General features: G+C 39.4%; 1 protein-coding gene across 3 annotated transcripts in view; it reads left to right on the top strand.

Annotated features, from left to right (window-relative positions):
• The first annotated feature begins 526 nt into the window (after nucleotides 1–526).
• The window catches only part of spata17 (spermatogenesis associated 17), a 39,097-nt gene continuing 12,023 nt past the window's right edge, over nucleotides 527–27,600 (top strand). The window contains exons 1-9 of one of the 3 annotated variants that reach the window (XM_065952388.1): nucleotides 527–607; nucleotides 997–1,086; nucleotides 2,204–2,285; nucleotides 3,830–3,880; nucleotides 6,255–6,358; nucleotides 12,672–12,795; nucleotides 19,499–19,732; nucleotides 23,809–23,909; nucleotides 25,640–25,729. In XM_065952388.1, coding sequence (XP_065808460.1) covers nucleotides 540–607; nucleotides 997–1,086; nucleotides 2,204–2,285; nucleotides 3,830–3,880; nucleotides 6,255–6,358; nucleotides 12,672–12,795; nucleotides 19,499–19,732; nucleotides 23,809–23,909; nucleotides 25,640–25,709 — 924 coding nt within the window. In that variant the 5' untranslated portion in view covers nucleotides 527–539 and the 3' untranslated portion in view covers nucleotides 25,710–25,729. The remainder of the gene's footprint in view (nucleotides 608–996; nucleotides 1,087–2,203; nucleotides 2,286–3,829; nucleotides 3,881–6,254; nucleotides 6,359–12,671; nucleotides 12,796–19,498; nucleotides 19,733–23,808; nucleotides 23,910–25,639; nucleotides 25,730–27,600) is intronic. The other 2 variants (XM_065952389.1, XM_020656234.3) reach the window with 2 other exon arrangements.

Raw genomic sequence — 27,600 nt, 5'->3', positions numbered from 1 at the left:
CCTCTGTTTAAAAAGATCGTCTATTAGGCATGGATACAAAAGTAGCCTATACGATAAAATATAGGAGGGACTTTGTGTTATAACAATCAGAAGCCCACCTCAAAAGATAATCCAAACTCATGTATTTTAAAAAACTGGAGAGCTAACAACTGTTTGAGGGATCAACACTTAATATTTAAAGTCTATGGGTGAACAGCAAATGCTAGTGTTAGCTCTGGGTTTAACAGATTAAACTAACAAAAAAGCAAATGAGGTGCAAGTGAGCACTTCATGTGTGCCAAATTACGTAAAATAAGCAGATGCCTTAAATCTCGAAGGAAATCTGGACAAATATAGGCTAATACAAATATACAAATATAATAAATGTATAGGCACTTACACAAGCTGATATTTCTGAAGGATTCTGCTTTGCCACTGCTAAATTATAGTTTGATTTTTTTTTCTCTGGAAATTTCCAATTTTCTCGATGACTTGAACGCATCACCACCACCTGAGAAGACTTGTTGTCAAGACAACAGGTAAACTGTGGCTAAGTAAACATGGCGGAACTGTTAAGAATTGAAAGTGAAGTTGAACAGTTCAAGACGGAACTCTTGTACAGACACAGGTATGGGTCATACTAAATGTTTGACTACGTTTTATACACTACTAAAAGACCGCTGTGTCGTGGTAACTCAAAGCCAGACGGTCACTAATTAAACTGGCTGGCAGCATGATGTTAGCGAAGTTTACGCCAGCAGCAAGCTTTGCTTTAAATTCATTTTTTTAAATTCCAGGGTAGAGCAGTACAGCTGAAAATATGGGGTTTAGTTACCCTTTAACCTAAATAGAGAACTGCCACTGAACGCAAATTGTTTCTGTTTACCATATTCAGTTTTATACAGCTTTATATCTTCACATAGGGCCTACACATAGTTAGTTTGTGACGTCATGGATATTAATAAAATAAAGCTGAAGTTACAGATCCCTGCTCTTTCAAGTGTCTGTGTCCCTTAGGCAAGCAGAGGAGAACAGGCTGAGGGAGAACCAGGCCGCCATCCAGATTCAGAGCTGGGTCAGAGCCTGCAAGGTGCGGGCTTATCTCAGGTATGACGTGTGTATGTCATGTCCTTGATTTTCCTTTGTGAATCTGCAAAGAAGAATATAGTTGTTGGTAACCCTTCACATGTCATAGACAAGACTTCATATTCCATATACAAATAAATGTGAGGTTTGCTTTTTCCTTCAGGGGTTGAAAAACATTCGGACAGGTCTCTGAAGAGTTAATTTCAAGGGAAACCCTGATACTAGCTCACTCTCATAATTATCCCACTTTTAGAGCTTTGCAAATGGCCTTGAGGAATAAATGTCGCTTGCACTCTGTGCTCCTTTCACACACACAGAAATAAATGTCTTTATCTCTGTGCTTTTTCCTGTACTGTGACCCCAGCACCATTCTGCAGGGTCAGCAGACAAACTTCCAGACAGTAGGTTAATTCAGATTACTTTAGTTAATTGATCAATGCGTTAAGTGGATAATTAGCAACAATTTTAGCTGCCTAAGTGCAACTCCGGGGTTGTGCTTTCCCCACTATAAGCATTGATTTTCTGGGCATATGAATGGCCTTTTGGAAATTGATGGCCTCGTTGGAGGCAGAGAATCGCAGTGGACTTGCATTTAGAGTATGTTAGAAGATGAATACAAATGTGTGCCGCCTACTAAAGCAGGTGAAAGGCTCATCAGACATGATCGAAAAGCCAGGAGAAGCAGAAATGTTCTGTGTGTGTGTTTATGAGACTGTGTGTTTGTAATGTTTCCCTGACCATTTAATGGAAGTCCTTTACAAACTTACATTTGTATACAGAAAACAAACCACCTCTTTTATTATTGTTTTTCAAAAACAGATCATAGTTTATTAAAGCTGTTTCGACTTTGAGGTAATTGAGGGATGTGATTATATTGCATTGCAGGCAGAAATTAAATAATGTTTTGTTTTAGTGTTTTTGCAATTGTAGCTTAATAATATTTCATAAAGGTTTTATTTATCTTGCTCTTAAGGATTAGGATATTTTCCTTTTACTAAATTGGATCATTTCTAAGCATAAAAGGACTAAAATCAAACAATGAAATTTGCAAATTATTTACCATTCCATGTGTATCTGAATATCTTTTTCAGTGTTTTATTTTAACAAGTAAGCATTTAACATGCTTATTTTTTTACAGCCATCTGCACAAGAAGGCAATCATTATTCAGAAGATATGGCGGGGCTTCACAGCAAGGGCACATTTCAGACAAATGGTGAAGGTAAGCCAGCGCCTGGAACAGCTATAGATGTATTGATTATGTTATGATAGCATGCATTAGAATTCAATTGCTATATTCCTAAGTCCTGTGTCTGACCTTAAGAGATATAATTCACTCATTACGAATTGGGAAATTAGCACTTAGGAAATATGATGCTATATGATAAGGAATTCCATCTACAGTATATCACAACTCCTGGGATGTATGTTGAAAGAACGAGGGGAGGAATAGAGAGAAGGAAAGACTTGAGGAGTGCATGTGCACTATGTGTGTGTGGTGTGTGTGTTTATATGTATTTGCTTTTGTAAAACAAGGCCCCATTTTCAGCATATTGCCTCCAACTGCTTCTTAATTGAACAGATTGTTGATACCGGATCCAATACCCAGCGCTCTCACGTATAATTTTCCCCTGGATTGAGTTTTGTAAACGTATCACAACAAGCTATTTATCATGCCTGTAAATTGACTGTTTGCTAAAGCATAACTGCCAGCCGCCGTTTGGGAGGCGTTCAAGAAATGGAAAAGGGGGGTGGGTGGTGAGGGTGGGGTTGAGGGGTGTTGAAATAAATGATGAAGGATGTGTCACAACACACATATGGGCTAAAAAGAGGCTGTTTGTCTCATTTGGAAACAGACGAGTGCTAATTTGAATCACTCAAAATTGCCACTGTGAACTATTTTGAATTAGCCCAGAGAGATTTTATTCTTCCCCGATGGCTCTCTCTCTCTCTTTCTCTCTGTCTATCTCTCTCTCTCGCCCTCTCTCTCTCTCTCTCTCTCTGTGCCTGTCTTCTTCTCTCCAACTTTTGCAGGCCTTATCCTGTGTAATGTGACATGCATGAAGCCTCATCTCAAAACATCAAGCTGAATTTACAACCTCCTTTCAAGCCTTTGTCTTCCTTCCCCTTCCTCTGCTCCCTCTCTTCCCTGTCGTTATTAAAAAAGACGTGTTGCGATATGAATCCTTTTTATGACCGACTCTCCAGTTCGCTCCTGAAATGTGCCCCCAGTGGTCACAGGCACGTTACTGTAGGTGTGTGATGGCTCGTCGAGCACGCTGCTGAATATTCTCTGGCCTTTTGTTTGTCACTGCTGGCAGTGCTGTCATTGATTATGAAATCCAGAGGAGAGCGTTTGGCCGTCATACATCTCCATTAGCTCACTGCTTGACTACCATAGATTTTCTTGGCCCTTGTCTGTGTTGGTGTATTAAGAGAGTCCCATCCTCCCCTTGATACAAAGTCCTGCTAACCGCTCTCCCTCTCTCTCTCCCTCTCCCTCTCTCTCTCTCTGTCTTTCTTTCACTCTTTTCCTTTCTCTCTCCCATCTCTCCATCCACTCACTTTTTCTCTTCTTCCCCTCATCTCTCTTGCTTTCCCTATCTCCCTTTCCGACTCCCTCCCTCCCCTCCTCAGTGGCCCTATCTTCGCTGCCTCTGTGCAATGTATTATGTATAAAGAGCTCTTTATCTTTGACGCCTGCTGTGGACAGATCAGAGAGCCGGGAGACAAGATGTAACGCCATCTTTTCCTTTGTGTTCACAGGAGGCATATTTTATCATGAAGATGAATTTCTACGAGGAGATGGCGGTCAGGGTAAATATCACCACAGTGTCTTGTTTTAGCAAATAGAGTGTCGTGGTGGGGGACTCTCTGTTTCTCTGTGTGTGCTTTGAATGGGAGGCCCCAAGAAAAGCAGCCCGCAAGCCCTTAATCAGATTGCCACATTGCAAAAATTGTCCATTGGCCAAGCACTCTTTAAAAAATGTCAAACTAAATTTAGCCTGTTTCTTTTTCAAAGTTGATATTCCGCTTCTTCTTCACACATCACATAATGGGCACAGAAAACATTGTCCTTCTTTCTTACATTCCCTTAAATATCATTCTATATTTGCAAATGATTTGGTAAAAGGTCTGCTCAATAAAGTGACTATTGAAGCAAAATTTGTTTTATTTTTTCAACTTGTCCTCAGTGCTAATGCATTTCAAATGCTCCCTTTATTCTCTCAGCAGCTACTTCTGTTCAACCTATAAATCATACCATTCTTGCTCTGACTGATGTTTTGGCACTTTTACACAAGGATGTCGCACAGAAACCTTATATTTTTATAATTCCATAAAGCCTTTTCTTTTGGCTTACAGTTTCATTCTGTCTAAACCATTAAAAGGGTTTATTGGCCTACAAAAAAATCCACTAGTGTTTATTGAAGTGGCGGTATCGCTGTCCAGGTCGAGTAAGATGGTTAAAATATTTTCATATTAGTCGAAAAGCCTGGATATTGAAGGCTTCAAATTTAACACTTAATAGAAACCAAAACATATAAAGCTGCCCACCCTGTCATTTCAATAAATGTCACATTATGGGAGAGACATAGATCTAGGAGTGGTGTTTGACCCAGCTGTTTTAGGTCATGGGGGGAAAGGTTAGTGGTAAAGTAACCATATGGAAGGGAGAAGTAGCCTCTGAAGTTATAGAAAAGAGGCCTTTTATTACCACCATAAAAACACAGTTTCCTAAAGGAAGCAATAGGAATTTTAATGGAAGAAATATATGTGAAAAGAGTGGCCGAACAGCTCATTGTAAGCATGGTGCTGGATTTAAACCCAAATAGGGTCAAATAGCGCTTTCTGTGAACACTGTGTGTTTGTCTAGGTTTTCTTTGCTCCAATTTTCTCCAAACACAAAACACAGACAAAGTTTTTAAAATCACACATTCCACTACTTTTGAGAAGCTTTGGCTCAGTCAACAGGGTTTGTCTGCTTTGTGTACTCCTCTGATCCAAAACACATAACAAGGGGACACGCGCAGATGCAGTTTGTTAATAAGTGAAACTTTATAAATCAAGGGGTTAAAACTTCAAGGTCATCTGTACTCAGAGGCCATCTTTAACCAAAGAAATATCCAATGCGTAACTAAAGAAACAGAGTGGAAGAGATAAAAGGAGACACAATCATCTCAGAATCCCCTTGTGACACTTCCTTTGAATCAATTTTGATTCCTTCTTTTTTCTCTCCCCTCCTGTTGTCTTCATCACGGCGTGGTAGCTAACAGAGGATAATGTATTAGGGCCGTAATAGAAACCAGTGTTTACATGCCGCACCTCGGATTTGTATTAGATTCAACAGCATCGATTTCACTAGTCAACAAAGGTCAGCAAGAACTCGGGAGGCGGCAATTACTTTATTTAAAATTATCTATTGACTGGCAGATCAATGCTAATTCTCATTTTGCTCTTTGTTGTTTTTCCCCATCCTCCACTTCACCTCTTCTCTCCTCTCCCCTCTTCTCATAGTGTGATTATTCTTTTACCTGCCATCGTTTTAATCTCCTAATTAGTCTGAAGGACATCCGCCCCCTTGCTTTAAAATGGTCCAATGGCATGTGTGGGGTTGTGTGTGTTACATCTGCAGCCTCTATAATAAATGTAGACTGATACAGTTAAATGTATGAGGCTGACACAGCTGGCGTCCCTCTCTGGGATTGTCCCTCCATTACTAATAGGGGTGAAAAATGCATAAATTGTTGTGTATATGTTAAATCTGTTCTCTGCAAGTTTAAGAAATAAGAAGATGCATTTGCAAGACTGTACGTAGATAGCCAATTCAACAGCACATAATAATGTCTTTGTTCCTGTGTTTTACTAAGATGGTTTTGTGTTACTTCAATTCAATTCAATTCAAACAACTTTATTGATCCCTCTTGGTGCAATTGGTGTGGAGCAGCCCGTACACATATCAAAGACAAGTTGACGCACAAACAACAGATCACACAAGGAGTTAAACATAGATAGGACTGATTTATTTATTTCTGTCTGTGAAGGAAAACCTACACATTGTTCTTAGTCATTGAAATAATTTCTTTGTTCAATATTTTCTGTCATTAGAGCAACAAACGTGCCCACTCCCACTTTTCCTCAAGTTGTTGGCAAACTTCTGAAAGCAACCTGTGTTTGCTTTAATCCCTCACAGATCCAGCGCAGATGGAGAGGATTCTTTGCAAGGAAGTTTATTCATAATTTCTATGCACGCAAGCGCTATCTGGAAGGAGTTGCTGCTAACAATGAACTTGTCAGGTAAAAAACAAGTGGTGCTGTTATATTTGCTGTACAAGGGTGCAGGCAGTTTCCCATTAGTGCACTTTAATTATTGTCTGCTTTTTTTAGTTTAATTTGCTAAAACTTTTTTAGCCAGGTCAGTCGTTTTATTTATATTTCTCATCCAAACAGTACACTGTTCTTCAAGTGTTACTCAGATGGTGTGTGTGTGTGTGTGTGTGTGTGTGTGTGTGTGTGTGTGTGTGTGTGTGTGTGTGTGTGTGTGTGTGTGTGTGTGTGTGTGTGTGTGTGTGTGTGTGTGTGTGTGTGTGTGTGTGTGTGTGTGTGTGTGTGTGTGTGTGTGTGTGTGTGTCTGTGTGTGTGTGTGTGTGTCTGTGTGTGTGTGTGTGTCTGTGTGTGTGTGTGTGTGTGTGTCGCTTTGGATAAAAGCGTCCACAGATAGGTTAGGGACAATGAACAAGCGAAGGAATTTAAGAGACTGAAAAAGAGAGAGAGAGAGAGAGAGAGAGAGAAGTCCTCCTAAAGTGCCCAGGGCTAGGAAAGAGAGTAACAGAAGTGAACGATGTGAAGAAATTAAAAATTAGCCTCTGATTTGAACCGCAGCTTTTGCATTAATAAAACATCCTGTGCTCCAGGGCTTACTGCTAGAGATACACCATCTTTTATTTTTGACAAAAAAAAAACCATCACGTTTAGCTAATAGTCACATTTTTAATGTTGCTAATATATTTTACCGGAAAATATCTTTAGGCTTCTGCTAAAATTAAATGTAAATTTGTTAAAGTGCTCCTTGGATCACTGACTCCCCCCCCCCCTCACTTCCCCACCAGCGTTCCACCTTTCCACCACACTCTTTGCCCCTTTTAGAGGTGTGAGACACTAGGCTGTAAAAGTCCATTAAGGAAGTGTTTTCACTTCAGTAAAATAACTAACAAAGGCGACACAGTACACTCACAAAACTCTGTTAAGTAGTCTGATACTATACCTGAGTTAAAATATATCAAACTGCTTTTAACACTTTATTTTCCCATTCGGCCCATCTAAACAGGAAACAGTCAAAGCTTCTATATAAAAATAAAGTTGTGCATATTTCAAAAAATTATAATTTTGACAAAAATGAATGGGATATTAGCATTTGCAGGGGTCAGGCTGAAGATATGGTTTGAATGTGTAGTTAGATTCAAAGTTTAACAGATTATCATGGATTAAAATGTTATTTTGAGTAGGTTGCACTACACCTTACACACTACACAATTTAGCTCATTAATTTAAAAGATTTTGGGTCGAGAAAAATAAATGTTTAATATAGCCCTATTTTCACACATTTTTTCTAATTTACATTCAAATGATACATAATTCATTACAAATAAAATACTCATATTTTCACAACAATTAACAACAAAGAGCAAAGCTTTAACGAATAAGGGAAATGTGGTTGTAAATAATCTTAAAAATAACTATAACTTAAGAAACACTAGATTCTATGTTATATCACCAGTTTGGCTTTGTTGTTTTGGTATCTGCTGTTTCCCCCCCACCCACCCATGCACTCACACACACAACCCAAACACACACACATACACACATCCTCTCTTCCACAGCGGTTTAGGGTGCTGAGGTCACTTTCTCTCCAGTTAATCACATGTTTATTTAGTGCTGCTGGGGTCACAATCAATTAACGCCATGCCGGCATTTATTTAAAATATCCTTTCTGTGTTAGCCGCTGAGCCCTCGGATGGCTCGCTACCTGATCACTCATCCCATAAAGGTCCACTTTTTAATCCGCCTGCTTCCTCTCTCTTGTAGGGCGCCCTTTCTGTCTGTCCAAACCCCTGCATAAATTATTCAAAGTTGGACTAATGGTCCCCATTTAATGCACGCTGATCGGCTGTGCATAGTAATGATATAGCAGTATTACATAGACTGCCGAACCTCTCTCTCTCTTTCTGACTCTGTTTCATTCTCTCTCTCTCTCTTGACAGATCTCCCCTTCACAAAACCATCTGTGTCATTTCATTAGGTACAGCACACCGCTAATACATGCTACGTATACTACCCTCCGCCATCCCCTGCCCTCACTATGCCTTCCTCCTGCTTTTCTTCTTTCCTTTCCTCTCCTCTCTTGTTCTCTTTCTCTATTCCTTTCCTCCAAAGCCTTCCTTCTCTATGTCACCCGTTTGCTGTGCTTCGGCGTCATCCTCATTCATTTTTTCTCTCCTGCATACCCTAATGAAGTCAGGACCCCGTCGCAGTCCCCACTCTGCCACAGTTTTCCTTGATACCCCAACAATTTATCACTTTGTCAGGGAGACACTTTAAGTTCCCGGGCTTTAATAAGGGCATGCAGTGGGACGATAGGGGCAATTAGGAAAGCGGAGCAGCCCGCTTTGCATATATTCTAAATGTGCTTGTGTCATCGCCGCCGCCACCAACACGGCCTGTTGACTGCATGAATAATTCCTCTATCTGCAATAAACAGCTGGGTAATTATTACCACCATAATCAGATAAATAATTCTCCCTGTGATGCTGCAACAACATGGAAAAATCTTTTTGAACTCATCCGCTGGAGAACAAGGGAGAATTTATGTACTTGGTGTTGCTAGGCTGAGCAGCAAAAGTGTTTTGTTTTTTTATTCTTCTCTACTGGTGCTGTGCTGTGTCTCTTTCTCTCTCTACTTTTTTCCTGTCTCTCTTTACTCCAGCCTTCTTCATTCCTCCCCCTTTTGTGTCCCTCTCAAGGACATTCATGAAAGGAGAGCTGCTATAGTGGAGAGAGTGTTGGAATGCCTGCAAGCCTGCCCTGCGATCACTCCCCGCTTCTATGCGTCAGTCTTTCTTTTGCTGTTCTTTCTTTCTGATCCAGTTTGGTGTGAGAAAGGTTCACTCCTTCAGTCTGATTGGATTTCCTTATACTGTTTATACGTGAGTGTGTTTGTGTGTGTGTGCCTGTGTGCACATGCGTGTGTATTGTGCTCTTCACTTCTTTGGGGAAAAAAAACTTTTAAGAGTAAAACAATGGAGAAAAATATGTAAAATGTCGAATGTTTTTCTTTTTTTTTTCTCTTTTTAAATATTTAGAATATTAATAGGAGATAGTTTTCATTTATGAAACATCTGTGCCGAGTCTTTTGGTGGCATGAAATGTACTTCTTCAGTGAATTAGTAAATCTATCATTCAGTCTCTTATGAGGTTGTTGGAAGTTCAATACATTGAGTTGGTCACTGGCTAAATTGATCGGCTGACTACCACCTCCTTGCCAGCTATTGAATCATTTAATTGGAGCAATTAAAACAGCCAATCAGGTCAAGCCTCCATTAAATATTTAGAACCTGGCCAATTAGCTGCTCGGGTACTGGCCTGGACGACCGCAGGTGTGGCCTGCCATCCCACAATGCCTCCCTCTCTGATATCCTATCAGCCTGTTACAGCCCATCGTGATCCAAGGGGTAAATAATTGAGGGAGAACTGAGAAACGTAGCTGTACTATATTAGACATTTAAATAAATTAACACTTCAGGGTTCAGATGTCACTTAGAGTTTCAGTGATTTGAAAGTAGTTCAGGGATGCCTGATTTGCCTTTCCAACAGTTCAACAGACGTCAGAAGTAATCTGCGGTCAGTGATTCCTACTGAATTAAATGTAATACTCAGTGCATCCGATGATTTTTTTTTTTTAAGTGCAAACAGTAAAGAACTAAGTCTTTTTTGATAGAATAAAGATTACTACACCTGTAAGTTGTATAAAATAGAAAACCCAGCATGATTAAACGTTCTGGGTCCATAAGAATATTAAATGTAATGTGCTGACATGATAATGAAATTAAAGCACATTTGTAGTCACACGCTTATTGTGTCTTAAATTGAATGACCTTCCAGTGGAATTATATATAAGCTCTAAATATATTTCCAGTAACCAGAACACATTAAAACATAGGTTTAACAATAATCAGCTGCCCATATATACACTGAAACAGGTTTGCTTGGCATAATTATTCCTTCTGTTCATATGGCCATGAAGAGATCACCTCCTAATACACTTCCCATGTAAAGGATCAGGAGAAAAATCTGCAGTTCTTACACTTTCAAAAATGTGATGTTAATTCATTTCCACTGTTACTATTCTTCCAGTGTAGCTGGAAAAACTATTCATTGAAACACAAAGAAAGTATTGATGATAACTATTTGGTTTGTCTTACACCTGTCTTATACCAATGAACACTCACCCTGCCATGAGATTAAATGAACTGTAAAGGCTACATTAGCATCACATATTCATTTTGTACAATAAGAAAAAAAGTTTTAAATTAAGGGCAGTGTAAGAGTGAAGTGGTAATTTTTAAATAATGTTTCCACTGATAATATACATACAGTCACATTTATAATTTGCTTTCTCACCTTTGTCAACCTTTCCCACCACTTTATCAATTAAAGCAATACAGCCAGCCATCCAGTGAAATTTCTTTCTTCTCATTACATTCATCATTAATAAATATATAAAAGGGTTTTAGCATAAATTGTTTTGCACTTACATTGTATATTTTGAGGACATAATTATGTTTATTTTCAGCATGAAGACTTCTGCCAATGCATTAGCGTTTCGACGTTGTGTGTTACAGAGTTATAAGCCTTTGTTCACCACACTGTTTATTTCTTTTTTTTTGTCTTGCTTCCCTCTTGATTTCTTTTACTTTCACTCAGTCAAACGTGCACGCACACACAGACGCACACGCATGGGGCAAGTGCTGCGTGCAGAACAGGGCTAATGAGGGTTGTATGTTGTGGCGGCTGGTTGGGTCGACACAGATCGAGGTGCCTTCAGCCGTTACAAATCTGTTTGGCTTTTGTCCACTACACAGCAATTAATAACACTGGGGCTGGGGGCAGGGAAGCAAAGGTCACCCATTCAGCCTGACACACACTTCCACACACATACACACATATGGACACACACAGAAATAATTTGTGATCAAGTAGTATGAACATTTATACACACACATTAATAGTCCTTATCTAAGTGCAGACACACATAGAAACATAGACAGAACCGGTCTGGACCCCCTGAAAACATACGCAAACTATTTAAATGCATAAAGGTAAATACACGCATATACTACAAACGCTCATGCACCACTGTGGTCGTGAACCATGACTGTCCCACAATAAACCAAAACTTTATATTTTACATTAATAAGTAATATCCCTGTCAGCCATTTGGACAAATAGGGGCCAAGCAACCTTTATATTAACATATACACACATACACACAGTTCTAAATTACTCTGCTTAATATAACATAAACACAACGCACACCCTGACTGTCAAACACACACACACACACACACACACACACACACACACACAGTGCTCTGCATATTTCATTTATTTTGTAATTTAATCTGGTGCAGAGGGAGAAATGAGAATGCAAAGGCAATGGGAGCGGATGTTGTGATTTCTTTTTAAATGTCAGTAGCTGCAGAATGTGTTAACCTCACATAATAGACACACTATGAATATTCTGATTCCTCTGTGGAGGTTTGTAATTGAAAACAGAAGTTGGGAAGAGAAGGAGACATTAAAGAAGGAGCCAAAGAGAAGGGATTAAAAAAAAGAAAAGCAAAAGATTGTTGCTGGGGTACGGCTTTTACTCTTAGGTGTGAGTGTGTGTGTATGTCTGTGTGTGTGAATTTTCCCATCACCATTGCATGTGTTTTCGTAATTGTATCCAAATTTCCTTTTTAAGTTATTACCCCCTTGTAACAATAAGGCTGTGTGATTGCTGAATGAAATTGCTGTGTATGGGCTTTTAATGCATCCCATTTAGCCGGCTCCGCTTAACAGATGTCACAGACGGACCTGTCCTGACTGCGTTGATGAAATATATCCATCATCCTCCCACTTGGAGCCTTTTGCGCTCTAACTAGGCTTTTTTTTCCCCCCTGCCCAAGCCGTCTCACTCTCTTGTTTTTCTCTCACAGCACCAGTGTCGTTGCTCTCTCTTATTCTGCTTTTTATGCCCAGCCAAAAGACACTTAAGGTCGTTTCAGCTCTTCAACAGTGTTACAAATAAACAATAACATGTGCACATATTTATTTGCATGAAGTTTACATTGTGGTGAGATTTTTTTAATTGAAAGTCATTACATGCAATGTAAGCTGAACCTTCTGATAATGTAAAAACTAGGTGTGATAGCATCAAAACATTGTCTTCATATAACTGTTGTTGCAGCCTGATGTAGAGTGATTTTATTGATATAAAGTAACATAATAAATAAACTAAATAAACTTTACATTTCATTAGTGTTTTTTGTGTGGTGTGTGTGTCCTGTAGGAGAGAGATGGATGAAATCGAAGAACTTCAGAAGAGAGAGAGAGACTGTCTGAAGATGGTGAGAGAGCAGACAGCAAAGGTCTACCAGGCATACCGGTCACACCACCTCCTCAGTACAAAACAGGTCTGTCTACATGAACATACACACACACACAGAATTAAAAACATTTGACAAGGAAGGTGTAACAATTGGAAAAATGTTGATGTTCTAAGTTGGGATTCTCATTTTAAAAGTTAAAAAGACCCAAAAATGGTTTAGAAAGACATATGAGTGTTTTATGTTAGCATTTATATGAGGCTCCATTCAAGGCAAGTTTTTTTTGTTGAATCAGAAAGCAGAAAACAAACTCAAGCTATAACAGCAATCAGCATCATATGACAAGATACCATATAATGTTGGACTGTGTCAAAACAAATAAGGGTGGCAGCATCTCGTGGATGTTTTCAGCTTGCTGTGTTGTCTAGTCATGCTGCAGTGGAAAGCAGTCACAGTTAGTGATTGCAGCAGCAGAAAAGTGGTCTCTGATATGAAGAAGTGGACACTCAGTAGTACTTGGGCGATAAGATGATTCAAGCTTTTGCCTGAACATTGCTTACTTTTTTAATCTTTCTGAAAAATGCTTTTCAATGTCAATTGGAAGTTTAAAAAAAATGTTGATCATACAATCATTATAATGATAATGCTATTATGTGATATTCGTGCAAATGTTGTCTATTTAATATTCAGATTAACCGTGGCAAATACTGCAAAAACAACACTTTTTAAAAAAAGTTAAAAAGAGAACAACTTGTGGTTGAAATGTGTCAACTCACCATAAATATTTGGAAATATTTTTTAGTAATAATTAAGTAATAAATACAGCAAGGTGATATCTATAAAATAATTATTCAATAATAAAGTAACTATAAGGCTCCAGTTAAAAAATCCATAGTTTTTCCATAAACCCAAAGAGGTATAGTGACTTTAACTAAGGCTGACACACCAGACTCATTACAAACTTTGTCCTAATAAAATTAGCACAACTATACCTTTACACATTCAGTCAAGGCATATGTATGGCCAAGATGAAGGACTCCCTTTAGCAAAGAGATAAGAGTCACAGAGCGGTGGTTCCCCACAGAGAGTAGTAAAGAAAAGTCTTCTCTATTTCCTTCTTTTGTTAACTCGGGTGGGCTGTGTGGAGTTAAGGTGTGTATGTGCACACATGAGAAAGTAAGTGTCCTCAAGGCTCTACTGATGTGCTGAGCGGAGTATTTTAGTGCTTCCCCTGGCACAGGTGTTCAAGTGAATGTGTGTTGGAGTGTGTGTGTGTTTGTGGCATCCAAGCATCTCTGTGGCTCCCCACTGGGATCATAATGAAGACAAAGTGCAGTGGTCACTGTTGATTCAGCACCACTAGACCCCCCCCCTCTATTTTTTGTGCCTATGTGTCCAGCTTCGTCATCATCAGACTTAAAACCTATTTTCTGCAGAGTTCCCGTGTTCATCTGAGACATACACGTACACAAAATCATGAAATATATCATCATAACTAAGTGTACTCCTGTTGTCATTTAAAGGGAATGCCATAGTTTTATATTCTCTGACTCTCTAAATCCTCTGAATTAGCCCTATATACTATTTATTTGATTTATACTGTAGGCATATTGGATAATGTGAACAATATGTATATATTATGATTAAGCATACAAAGCAATCTGAAAAGTTTGTGTGCTGTTCTCCCCCCTTCTGTCTATCTCACCCCCTCTATGTCTTCTCTCTCTCTTTCTCTGCATATGGCAGGGGATTCTTTCCCTTCGAAGCTCTGACCTTGTCAGCAGTGAATAGATGGCTCTCCCACACAGTTCATCCTTCCTCACTTCTCGGACCCTAGCCCACACACACATACACACACAGCTTTCCAAAAGGCCCCAAGTCCCTATGACAGAGACAGAGATGGTATGTTCCTGGGGTCAACATCATTGCTCTTCCCGTAGCTAGGTTGGTACTTTTGGGCTTGTGTGTGCCTGTTTGTGTGTGCAAGTACATGGGTTGAGTGTGGGTCTTGTGTGTGTGTGTGTGTGTGTGTGTGTGTGTGTGTGTGTGTGTGTGTGTGTGTGTGTGTGTGTGTGTGTGTGTGTGTGTGTGTGTGTGTGTGTGTGTGTGTGTGTGTCTTTTCGGTAGGATGAGGATGTTGTTTGTGTATGTGTCGTGTGTTCTTAGCCTCCTGTCCCATATTGTTACTTTCAGAGGTAATAAGGAAGCAGGTTGTAAACATTTCTTTGTTTGTGACGTTAGGTCAAGCATTTCTGTTCATCAGCAAACACTTGCAGATTTACTAAAATGAAGCTGCCATCTTCCAAATTGTGTGACAATTAAGAATTTGTGGAAAACAGAAATCATTTGTGCAGTTCGAGGGTGTCATAACAGCTGTTACACTCGTGTATAATGCACACAATATGCTTGGAGGACGTGTGCTACGATTATCTGCCGCATAAGAGAGCTGAATGTAGATGTGAGGCGCCCTACTATCTTCCTCTCTCTCCGAAGGTTAAGCAACCCTTCACCTGTGATTAAAAGCTTTAAACCTGATGAAACCACCAAAGCAGCCATATTTGTCTTCCTTTCCATTTGTTAACTGGAGACCTACTGAAGACCACCTGTTACCAGAGAAGTGGCTGGGCTACGAATCCTCAGTAAAAACACAATGGACGACAGGTATATGAGATCGTCTATCTTAGCTTGCTAATGTTTACTCGTATTAGCAGTATTTCTTGTTTCTTGGATATTTGTAGAAAGACATGAAATATGATACTTTGATTTACAACTACAATAGGTGATGCTCATAAAAAATTTAGATTGGGTTTATGTACTTTTGAGTCATCTGGGTATGTTGAACATGCTAAAATGTTTGTGGTCTTATGTTTGGCAGATGACATAAACTGTGATACAAAGCATGACCAGACTGTTACACTGTCACTGGCACCGCTGCATAAAGATGCTGAAACCCAGTGGGAGCTTCAAGCACTGATTGAACACTGCTCCAGGGGAAAGGAGATCTGCTATCTGAGAGAAAGATTCATCTCATTTTACCAGCGTTCAGTCAGAGAGGAGGACAGTGGTCTTATGAGGATGTTCCTGGCACATAGAGGATTGCAAATGTTGGCTTACATGTGAATCAAGAGGCTCAAGATGTTTAAAAATAATCTCCATCCCCCTGACACACATGATGGACAAATACCTTAGAATCTGTGCAGCTATTTTAAGCATGCAGGATGAAATCATCTGTGAGGATGCTGATTGAGGATTGTAGTATAAATTATGAAGTGATCCTAATTTGAACTCAACATGTACATTTTAAAATATTTATTTATCTATACTGTTTATAAACAGTTATAGTTTATACCTATGATAAGCCTCATGTGAAATTCTATATTTTAGTTTTAACAGTGCTGTCCGGTGAAAAAGCAGTAAACATGATGATCTCAAGTTTTATACTTAACGGCTCTTGTTATTGAGAGATATGCTACTCACACACAAGAACTTTTCACATGCATTAATTGAATATCTGAGTGCGGCTGCTACACAGGGAGTGCGCCAGAGCTGTTCGGGGTTCAGTGCCTTGCTCAATGGCACCTTGGCAGTACTTTGGAAGTGACCTCACACCTCTCCAGCAACCAAACCAACTTCCATACTTTGGTCCGTACCGGGACTTGAACAGGCGACCCTCCAGTTTCCAGCAGAAGTCACTTCAGACTGAGCTTCTGCCACCCCAAAAAAACATAGTTTCTATGTCTATCACCTGGTCTGCAGGTTTTACACAAAAACCTAATTTGCTACATATTTCTCATCATCATGTATCTGATAGCTAGCACACATGCTGACTGAGAAAGCATTCCCTTTTTGCAATATTGCTCATTTTGCCATAACTATAAAATTGCCATGAATTGCACATTCCCAGTAGCATAACCTATGTTAATACGAATGTGCACAATAATGCTGCAATTGCAAATATTAAACAGCAGTGGTCTTGTTTCTTCTATGATTACAGAAACAGAAAACGTACCTGTATTATACATTAATGGCTGGAGGATGATGACTAAGGTCATTTTCTTTTTTAAAGTTAAACTTTAAAAATCAGTAGGAGACATTTTTGGAAAGCTATCACCATTAATCCAAACCAGTTGTGACTCTTGCTTAATCTTATTAACATTGTATTATGATGTATGTTTAGTCTGTCATTGAAATTGCTCTAGTTATAAGTGGTGGTCCACCCTTTCCCATTAGTTAAAAAATCTGCTGTTATCCAATTGTGTCTGCTACCCATGGTTACAGAAATCAGGGTCATTGAAGTTTAATTAATTTTTCTCTACTTGTGCTGAAACACTTGACATTTACATCACAAGTACTCATGGTCTCCTAATGAAACACTTACTAATTAACCAGTCACTTAATATGTTATTTTAAAAGAGTGAAGTTATGGTTGATGTAGTTGGAGCAATTTCCCTCTTATGTCCTTTCTCTCTCTTCTCTCTCCGTTGTCCCAGTCTTTTAGAGTGGCCTAAATAGCAAGGGGTGTTATTAGCATATAGAGTAGATACAGAGTCCTCCAACTCTAAGCTTTGGTCTGGTAATTAACACACAGGAAAAAAGGATCACTGTGATTTGAATAATTATTGCTCCGGCTGTCTGTGGCAAATTTGTTCCCCATTTCTCAACACAAGAGGGTAACTTTTGTATGTGTGAAAACATATGAATATGTGTTGTGAAAAAAAATAGTAGAACATGTAATTTTAGACAGATGCAGCCAGATAATCATCTTCTCTATTGGTATGTAGTGCACTAACTGAACCAAGCCAGCCACATATTTAACCTGGCATAAGCATTTGGTTTGCCCAACAACATGGTGTTATGCATCTGAGGCAGCAATAATCAACAAGGCGATAAAAAGGCAAAACTTTGAGAAAACACTATATGAAATAATAAAACTGATATTTCAAATTACTTACTAAAATACTGCAATTAAACGTATATATGGCCAATTGTTAATTTAATACTAAGCTGTCTATGAGGTTACCTTTCAATTATTTAAAACAGCGTTTTGGAGGAATATGGTTTGGTGCGCTTTGGCTCACTCACTGAAGGTCTCTGAGTGCAACTGCACATTTTAAAAAAACACAATATATTTACGTAGCCAATTTTGCGTTGTAATTGCAGCTCTCACCAATCTGTCCAATATTATTTCTAGTCCTGCTTCTTGCTCACTATCTCGTCTTTTTCTCTCCTTAGCTTCGTCCGTCCTCTTCCGTCTCTAAGACTCAGCCATTGTATCCAACAGTACTGAGTTTGGCTTGCCGACTTCCTTTGAGCTGAAAGCTGGTGTATGAACTAGCGCCATAAAAGTATGCACTTCTCATGATAGCTGCAGCTCGCTGCCAAAGTTACATAGCGCTTAAAGCAGGTGACCTGGGCGCTCTGTGAAAATGGGATGGACCCCATTCTCTCTGTTGAAAGTAATTCTTCTATTAGATGGACTTTTAAACTATTATTATTTTAAAGTGGAGACGATACATATTGTTACTTAAGGATCCCTATGTACAAAAAAACAACCCATCTGGATTTGTCTTTTCATGATTTTGTTTAGTGACTCAAATTGGACCCCCTCAAAAATGAGATGGTTCATCCCAAGGGGCTATCCATCAATAAACAGAATTTCTCACTTAAATAGCAAGGTGGACACCTCAAAATCCATGAAGTTCAACATAGTGTTATTTTAGAGGTATAGCAAGATTGTAAAAATACTAATCAACGCTGACAATCTCAGTTGATCAGCCTTAGGCCTTTCTAAAGTTTTCTTTTCTACAGGTTTTTCTCACTTCTTTTCAAACAATTGGGCCTGATTTATTAAAGGTATGTGTGTGGTAAATCGTATATAAACTTGATATCAGTGGTAAACAAACAGCAAACGCCGTGCTCTGAGGATTGCGTCTTTCAAATGTGCAAGACAACACAAATTTACCATTTAGGACATTTGCATTAATGAATATGCAAAATGGGGCGTTCTTATGGGACCCTAGTGTGCTTAATACTGGGAGGAGAAAATGGAAAGAAGTTAATTTAGTACACGCATTGCGGTTTACCACGCCTGGACAAAATTGCGTTGATCGTGACCGTGTCTGTATTTAACACCTTTCAAAGGTGCTAACCCAGGAACCCGGTGTTACGCACAGATGGCTGCTGTTATTGTAGTTAGGAGGAGACATAGGCACAATAAAAGAAGGCATAGAACGCCTTTTCCATACGCGTAAATATGTTTGGAATGACAGAAAAATGAATAGCATGAATTTATTTGTTATTCCCATTCAATAATCTTTAAAAAAGATTTTTGGTGTGCACAACAATGGAGTGTTGCGTCTGAGCGCCCGAGCCATGGAGGGCACAGCTTGCACCTCCTGCGTAATGTGTGACAATCCTCCTTCAAAAGATGGAAGGCCCTGTCTTATGCCGAGGTTTAATTATAAGCCAAATTTTCTTTTGTTCTTTGCCTCATATCTTCACCTTCTCTCTTCATCCAAACTATCCATGACATACACAAGTAAAACATGCAAAAGCATAATTTCGATACAACTGCCTCCACAAGCTTTGCACGTGATATCATTCACACACACCAACCAAAAGTACAATTAGTTGGAGTGAACATGCAATTTAGTACTCTTTACTTGGGGTCTTAGTCAATCAAGCCCTTGGAGTATTAAATGAGAGTAATATCCTTTCGCCAGTCACAAATGGTCACCTCACCATAAACATTGTGCATACTTACTAACACTCTGTCTGTTTCTCCTTTCAGTGCCCAGGGGTCCTCAACCCTTCATTCGGGTCAGCCCCCCAAGAGAGGGAACAACTGCTGAGGCAGGTCAAGTACCAGCCCCCAACCAGACTGGCCCCCAGGCGCAAGACTTGTGTCTTGAGCATGTCTGACCCAGCAGCCCCCAGTTTTCCTGAGAGTCTTGAATCCCCATGGATCAAAACCAATGGAACTTCCAGTTCTATACTGCCCCCCATTGGCAGCAAGAAACAGCAGGTGAGATGGTAAAAGCTATTCATGACATATATACACAGGAGGAGACAGAGAAACAGCAGTATGAAAGGGATTTACAAAAGACAGAGAATATATTAAAGGGATGAACAAGACAAAAGAAAGTAATAGATCCCATGCAACAGGTGAAAAAGAGTATTAGTTATTACAAAGTGTCATACCAATTATTAGAGCCCCCTATCAACCTCCTTCTTGTCCCAATGGATTTGGTTTTTGATGAAAGCACAGTTTCTTTAAAACTGCTTTTAAAGAAGAATGACATCATTAAAACATGGCAGACAGCTCTCTTGGGGGCTTCTGCGAGGAACAGTTTACTGTCTCTATTTCAGAGTACTTCAGCATGTGTTTGACAGTATTGCTGCTTGTTACAGTCAAATGCTCGAAACAGTCATCATCTTCATCAACTTTTATTCAAACCTGAATATTCCCTCATTTACAATGATTTTGAGATACAAAAGTCACCATTACCAAAACAACCCAATTAGTATTCCCAGTCAGTCCCTCTACGCAACCACAGATCCAGCTTGGTACAACCTAACTCATGCCGACAAAGTGTGTCCGGAACCTGGGTGTCATGATTGATGACCAGCTAACATTTAGGGTTCAAGTGGCCTCGATTCCCCAGTCGTGTCGATTTGCCCTGTACAACATAAGGAAGATCAGACCTTACCTGCCAGAACATGCTACACAGCTATCAATACAGGCTCTTGTGATATCACACATTCATTATTGCAACTCTCTACTGGCAGGTCTTCCTACATGCACTATCAAACCCCTGCAGATGATACAAAATGCAGCTGCACATGTCACTCAGCTGTTCATCTCCTTACACTGGCTCCCAGTTACTGCTCGTATCAAATTTAAAACTTGGCTACTCGCTTACAAAACAGCGACAAAAAGAGCTGCCGTCAATATTGTGCTTTGCTTCTGCGCATTGCCTGTCAGCACCTGTGTGTCCAATTGGACTCAAAGCTGATTGTTTGCTCTTACTGAAATGTTTTCCTTCTTTCTAGATCCTTGCTTGTGTTGTTCTTACTCTCTGATGTAAGTCACTTCGGAGCGTCTGCTAAGTGAACTGTAGAACTGTAGAATTGTAGTACAATAGTCAACAATAGCACACTGAGGTGAAGTGGTTGACAAATGAGAGTGGATCTTATAAAATTGTAGCAAAAAAGCTGAAGGCGAATTTGCCTAGTTCAGAGTGACATGTGGGACTTGAAGCATTAGACAGATGGTAGACGAGTTTGGTTGAGTCCAGTGGCCCAGTTAAGCATTGATTTTAAATAAGATGGTGAACATCCAATAAGGGATAAACAAACACATTTATATGTGCCAGAGGAAACCAAACAACTTTTTTTATACAGAATACAATGATGAGTATTATATGGCTCTCCAGTTATGAATCGAAGAGCAGAGTGATAAACTGAGTCTAGGGATTTGAGAATGTAAGCAGCAGCATGTCTGTAGATTACATCACCTAATCTAGGACTAATCTTTCACAAGTCCTCCCCTCTTCCTGCGTGTTTCACCCTGGCATCAACCTTCCTCTTGAACAAACTTGTGTTTCCAGTAGTAGTCCATCCAGCAGTATGCTACATTGTAGAAGGGCAACTCTTGACAATATCTGGACCTGGTGTGACTGATAATTTCCAGTCATTGTGTGAAAACAGCTTTATAATGAATAGTTTGAAAGTGCTCTTGAGATTGAACAAGAGAGATAAAAACCAAAGTTGTAATTTAAATAATACTGATAAAGATTAAGATTTTGATTTATCATTGGCAAAGCATGTAGTGCTTTCATGGTCTTGGTGTCATGCATGATGGAAGAGATGAGCCATTGTTGATATTATTTGTAAAGTATGACTTGTCAATTTACTGTTTATATTAAAACCATTTATAAATGGAGCTTATGAAGAAATGCAACAGTTGGACAGGGCTGGCTCAAAAGATGTTTCTCTAGCTTCAATAAGACAATTTATCTTATCAAAGTACAATCGATCAATTATCAGAGTTTAGCTTTGCATTTGTGACTTTGTTGTGTATGTGTCCTTGTAAGTTGATGATTCTTTTACATGCATGTGTGTTTGTGTATGTTGATGATATCATGAGTAGCCATTTCACCGTTTGTGGTGTTTATGCTCTGTACCTCTTAATGGCAAAGTGCTTTTCCTATTATTAGTTTCAAGTAATGTAAAACATAAGTGAGAAGAAATGAGGCATGGATATAATTTTATTAGCTGCACTCCACACACAAAGACACACACAGACCTGTCTCCATCTGGGTAAACTTTGATGAGTTTAAAAATGGTGTTAGAAAATCTTTAGATGCTGACATACATTATTTATCTATATTTAACACAGGCCTGTCCAGATCTATCCTGTCTTCTTTTGTATATCTTTTTGTGTGTGTGTGTGTGTGTGTGTGTGTGTGTGTGATTAGTGCAGGAAGTCCCCCCTTTCTTTCGCTTGCTCTCACCCCTCCCCCCACCCCTCCCTCCCTGGTGTGATAACTATCTAGTGGTGATGGATAAGGTTGAGGTGCTGGCTGTGGAAGTGGTCAGGCCAGGCCACTGATCCCGTGGCGATAGGAGCAAGGACAGGGTCCCTCCCTCCATCTCTCCCCTCTTATCCTCCCTCTTTTTTAACACCAAGCAACTGAAGGTCACCTCAAACAAAGCAACAACAAGTTAATCTGCACCAAACATAGTTAACACTCTACAAAGCAGCCAACACTGATACAAGTAACATGGTGGTGAAATTTCAAATTTATTTAACATTTTTAACTGAGAAAATTATTTTTGTCGGACTGTTGGTATTTCAAACGAAATCTAAATACATAGACTGAAAATAGCTATTTTTTAAGCACCCTTTTACCATGTACTGTATTTTGTATATTGTTCAAACATCATTACAGTCTAATGAGTAAAAACATTTTATTTCATTATCAAAAAATCTAAATAAAAAGATACCATTCAGTCTGCTTGTTTTTAAAGAAATTTAAAAAATTGACTAAATTCAGAAAGTTTATATGTTTTTTTGTGAGATATAAATTGCATTTACTTGTTGAGACAATACCCATTGTGTTGAATTCCTTTCCAATTTCTTTAGTGTCACTGTATGACGAGTATGCTAAAATCTTGAGGGGTTTTTAAGGGGGAAGTGAGGTCAGACAGGAAACAGCACAAAAATGTGGCTAAAAGCGACTTCTTTTTGTCTTTGCAACTTTGATATGTCAGTCTACATCAGAACACAGTCACTCCAGGGTAGGAGCCACAATGTCAAGATGGTTTACAAAGACTAGGATTGACAGACAGCTGTTGAAAGTGTAACTGACTTCTAAGTTTTGGTCCCAAAAAAGAGTGACACAGTTGGACATCCGTGGGATCAAAAAAAGTTTAGGGAAAATCCCAATATATACATCATGAAACCAGAGTACTGCTGAGACTCCCTTGAGCAAGGCACTAAACCCCGAAGGGCTTGCAAGCCTGCATGTCCATAGGTTCTGTTTTTGCATGTTTGTAATCCATATGTGTGTGAGAGTAGCATGTCTCTATAACGGAGTGTAAACCCAAATTTCCCCTTGGGGGACTAAAAAAGTATATATATTTAACCATCTTCCCTTTTTGTTGCTCCTCTCCCTTTCTCTGTGTATCTCACTTTAACCCTAATATACTTTGTTTTAATTATCTTCATCCTTCTCTCTCCAGTATAATTTTCTTCTCTCTCTATCTCTCTCAGCCTGTGTGTCACAAGAGGAGAGATGAAGAGGATGGGTTCTGGTTTTAGCAGTAAGCAATCACTACCTGTGGGAGAGAGATCAGAGACAGAGAGAAGCAGGGGTTTGAAACAAAAAGATATAAAAAGATATATTGATCATTATCAACGTGTGTGTGTGTGTGTGTGTGTGTGTGTGTGTGTGTGTGTGTGTGTGTGTGTGTGTGTGTGTGTGTGTGTGTGTGTGTGTGTGTGTGTGTGTGTGTGTGTGTGTGTGTGTGTGTGTGTGTGTGTGTGTGTGTGTGTGTGTGCGTGTGCGTGTGCGCTGGTTGTTGTGGTTTTTCCAGGGTCTGCTCAGGGAGCCAGGGGAAGTGTGGGAGCAGCGTGTGAATTGTCCTGACCTGACATTGCGTCTGCAGACCTCTTACATCAAACTCCACAGAACTTTGTGAGAAGAAATCACAGACACAAACATGCAAAAATCAAACCGAGCATGTTCAATTTCCAAACACTGTCAGACACATTTAAACTATTCTTTACTTGACTTGGTCTTTCTTTTTTTCTTTCCTTTGCACTTTGACATTCACGTTTGGGAACACACCAAGTGTATATATAGTAGGGATGAGCATTTTCAGTAATTTCAATATTTCAGTTCTCTCATTACCTGATGAACTAGTAATCAAAGCAAATTTGAGTTTTTTGATGGTAAAAATAAAACAAAGTCAGTCACCGACCTCCTGGTGGTCTGCTATGTTTTGTACTACTCATCAGTACTGTGTTTCTGTAGAACAGCAGTCTTCAAATTCCAGTACTGAATTAAATGACAAGTAATGGTGATATATGACTCCTTGGTGGGATCTGTCTTCAAATCTGTACTAACAGCCACTTTGCAGACACATTGCAAATCAGCCCTCAACTCTGCTGCACTTTCCTCATTTATCTTTTCCGCTCTCATAGCAGTTGTTTGCAGCGACGGTGGCTTTTACTACATCTTAAAAAAGGCCATCAGGGGGCGCTGGTGGCACAGTGGTTAGTGCGCACGCCCCATGTATGGAGGCTGTAGTCCTCCAAGTGGGTGACCCGGGTTCGGTTCCGGCCTGTGGCTCCTTTCCCGCGTGTCGTTCTCCTCTCTCTCTCCCTGGTTTCTGACTCTATCCACTGTCCTATCTCTACAATAAAGGCACAAAACGCCCAAAAATAAATCTTAAAAAAAAAAAAAGAAAAAAAAGACCATTAGCTTGAGGAAGCCTTCTCCTTCCACAACACTTAATGGGAGCATGTCTTCAACCACCAGTTTTGTTGTTTGCAGGCTAACTGCCTGTTGTCTGTCTCCGCTGGTTTCTCCTTGTGCTTTAGTGTAATTGGTTAAGCATCGAACTAGGATTTCTATGATGTGCAAGTTTAATTCCACATATCTTGCACTGCAAGTTATTGTGGCCTTTTTGTGTCAATGTTCTTCCAGACTTCACTTTTCCTGGTCACAGCTGACACAGAGCTTGTAGCGCTAAGTGAGTTGAACTATTGTGTTGTGCAGGTGCACGAGTAGTGAAACCTTGCTTTTATATTGACGTCAACAACCATACAGATTCCTAGCACATAGTATGCAATTAACAAATTCATATGACATTAAGTAGCAGATGGACACATCCTTATTATAAATGTATGATTGATGATCATTTTACTACTGCTTCATACTTGGTTTATTATAAACAGTCACTCCCTGCTTTATCTCAAGGCTTGTTTAAGTTTTAATTAGGAATCATTGTGCGCATGTGTCTTGGCTAAAACACTTGACTATAACCTCATTACCACTCTGAGGCTAATCTACTCTGTTGAGTGAGTGTGTTTGAAGTACTGTTATTAACCCTCTGTTTGATCTGTCTCGCTCAATAATTTCTCTCACTACAGTATAAAAGACCACCCAGTTTTACTTCCCAGTCCAACCTCCTTTTCCCCTTTGTCTCACTGCAATCAAATGACTAAATAAAGATTTGCTCTATGTCTAACCTGGTGGCTTAACAGTCTATTTTGTGTTAGTTCCTTTTTTCTGTATGCCATTCATACTTAAAATACCGTGTGATATTTTATGAAAAACATAACTGAGCTGAACTGCAACTTTTATGACACTTACCTTTGTTGTCGTTGTTGTGTTGTTTTTCGTTCCATTTTTCATATCAGAAGATCTGGAAGTATGCTCTACCATCAGGATCTCAGCCAGCCTATGCCAAGAAATACATTTCGTAGATGACACACAGGCTCCAGGAGGAGGTATGTCTAAAACGACACACAGAAACATTAGTGTTATCATTTTAATTATAATGACTAGTACTATTTTACACTAGGTTATTGGGTGTATATAATGTGCCTAAATTAAGACGTAAATGAAGATCACCTACCTACCTAGCCATTGTGCTGTGCAGAGATGCATAACTGATGAATGCTTCCTTTACTGCCTGGTCTCCTCATACACAGAATTCATCAAAATGGAAAACCACCACTGTAAACCACTTAGTTTAGTCCTGTGTGTACACAGAATGCTGTAGTAATATACTGAATAATGAAGAAGCGGTAAACTTAAACTTGACCCATTTATTGCAAACTGTTGTCACATACAGTATATGATCAATTATAATCATCAAAGATTTAACAAGAAATGATTATACAAAACTGTAGACATTATCATCCCACCTAAAAGTTGCTTTTAGTTAGATTTTTTCCCCTTTTTATTTAGCAACTTAAACTCAAATTTGTACAAAAACGAAAGAACAAAATCAGACAAAAGAAAGTAAAATAAAAAAATAGGATACTGTATGATTTTCATATATATATTGCATACTAATGGGAGACATACTGGGACTATACTGGGATTCCTTGGGTTTTCGTCTAAACGGAAGAATTTGATTCGGAAAAAAAAGAAGAAAAAAAAAACAGAGAAGCAGTCCAGCCTAACCCTTTAAACTTGAGTTGCACAAATTTGTCAAAAGTGACAGCAATTTAATAAATCGCCGCTCTCCATCACACGCATATGCACACCCACCCACACACTTACACACAATTCCCAGTTATGCCCTCCACTGCCCCCTCTCCATGTATACGTAAATGAGGTGTATGCACTGGTGTGTGTGTGTGTGTGTGTGTGTGTGTGTGTGTGTGTGTGTGTGTGTGTGTGTGTGTGTGTGTGTGTGTGTGTGTGTGTGTGTGTGTGTGTGTGTGTGTGTGTGTGTGTGTGTGTGTAAGTCGGTTAGAGAGAGAGAAAGTGTGTGCGTGGGCCCTGCGGTCTAGTCCAGGCATTAGGTAATTGACTGTGTCTTTGCTCAAGGCCTTTCATGGATCACCGTCCTTTATTAGCTCACTTCCCAGCACACACGCGCACACACACACACACACACACACACACACACACACACACACACACACACACACACACACACACACACACACACACACACACACACACACACACACACACACACACACACACACACACACACACACAAAGTTCCCAGCAGCTCCACCCCAACCTCTTACCCCCCACCACCAGCACCCAGACCCAATTGCCCGGAAACGCGGAGTGAAACAAGAGAGAGAGTGGCAGAAGGGAAGAAGGAGAGAGAAGCGGCAGGGGAATGAACTAACACGGCCCCAGGAAGTGGAGATAAATAAGTATGGCGAGTGTGTGGGCGGGTGAATGGGGTCTCAAGCAGCTGACAATGGGTTTGGGGGAGTAAGATCAGTGTTACTCGTTGCAAATGCTGCATTTTTTATAGACAGTGTTTGTGTTTTATTTTTAAGAGCTGTTCTGAAACCAATATCATGATCAGAAAGTGCCTCTACTCCTAATATAAAAGATCTGGTATCACTTCTTACTCCTTTCTTTTTATCCTGCTATTAATAACTTTGTCTTTGTATTTTTTAAATCTTTGATTGATTTTTGTTCTTTCTTTTTTTTAACTATGACTCACGGGCAAGCTACGTGATGATAAAAGTTTTCTGTGATTATTCTCTGTGCTAAGCAACATAAATAACACAAAAATCCAGCTATTAGAATTGGAATCAGAGAGGAAAATTAATATTAGAATGACTGTATAAATATTTTCAATGTTTTAGGACACTTGCATTTGACTCTCTCAGTGTCTATC

This window comes from Labrus bergylta, chromosome 3, assembly GCF_963930695.1.
Source record: "Labrus bergylta chromosome 3, fLabBer1.1, whole genome shotgun sequence".
Taxonomy (NCBI): domain Eukaryota; kingdom Metazoa; phylum Chordata; class Actinopteri; order Labriformes; family Labridae; genus Labrus; species Labrus bergylta.
This window is presented reverse-complemented; position numbering and strand designations above follow the sequence as displayed.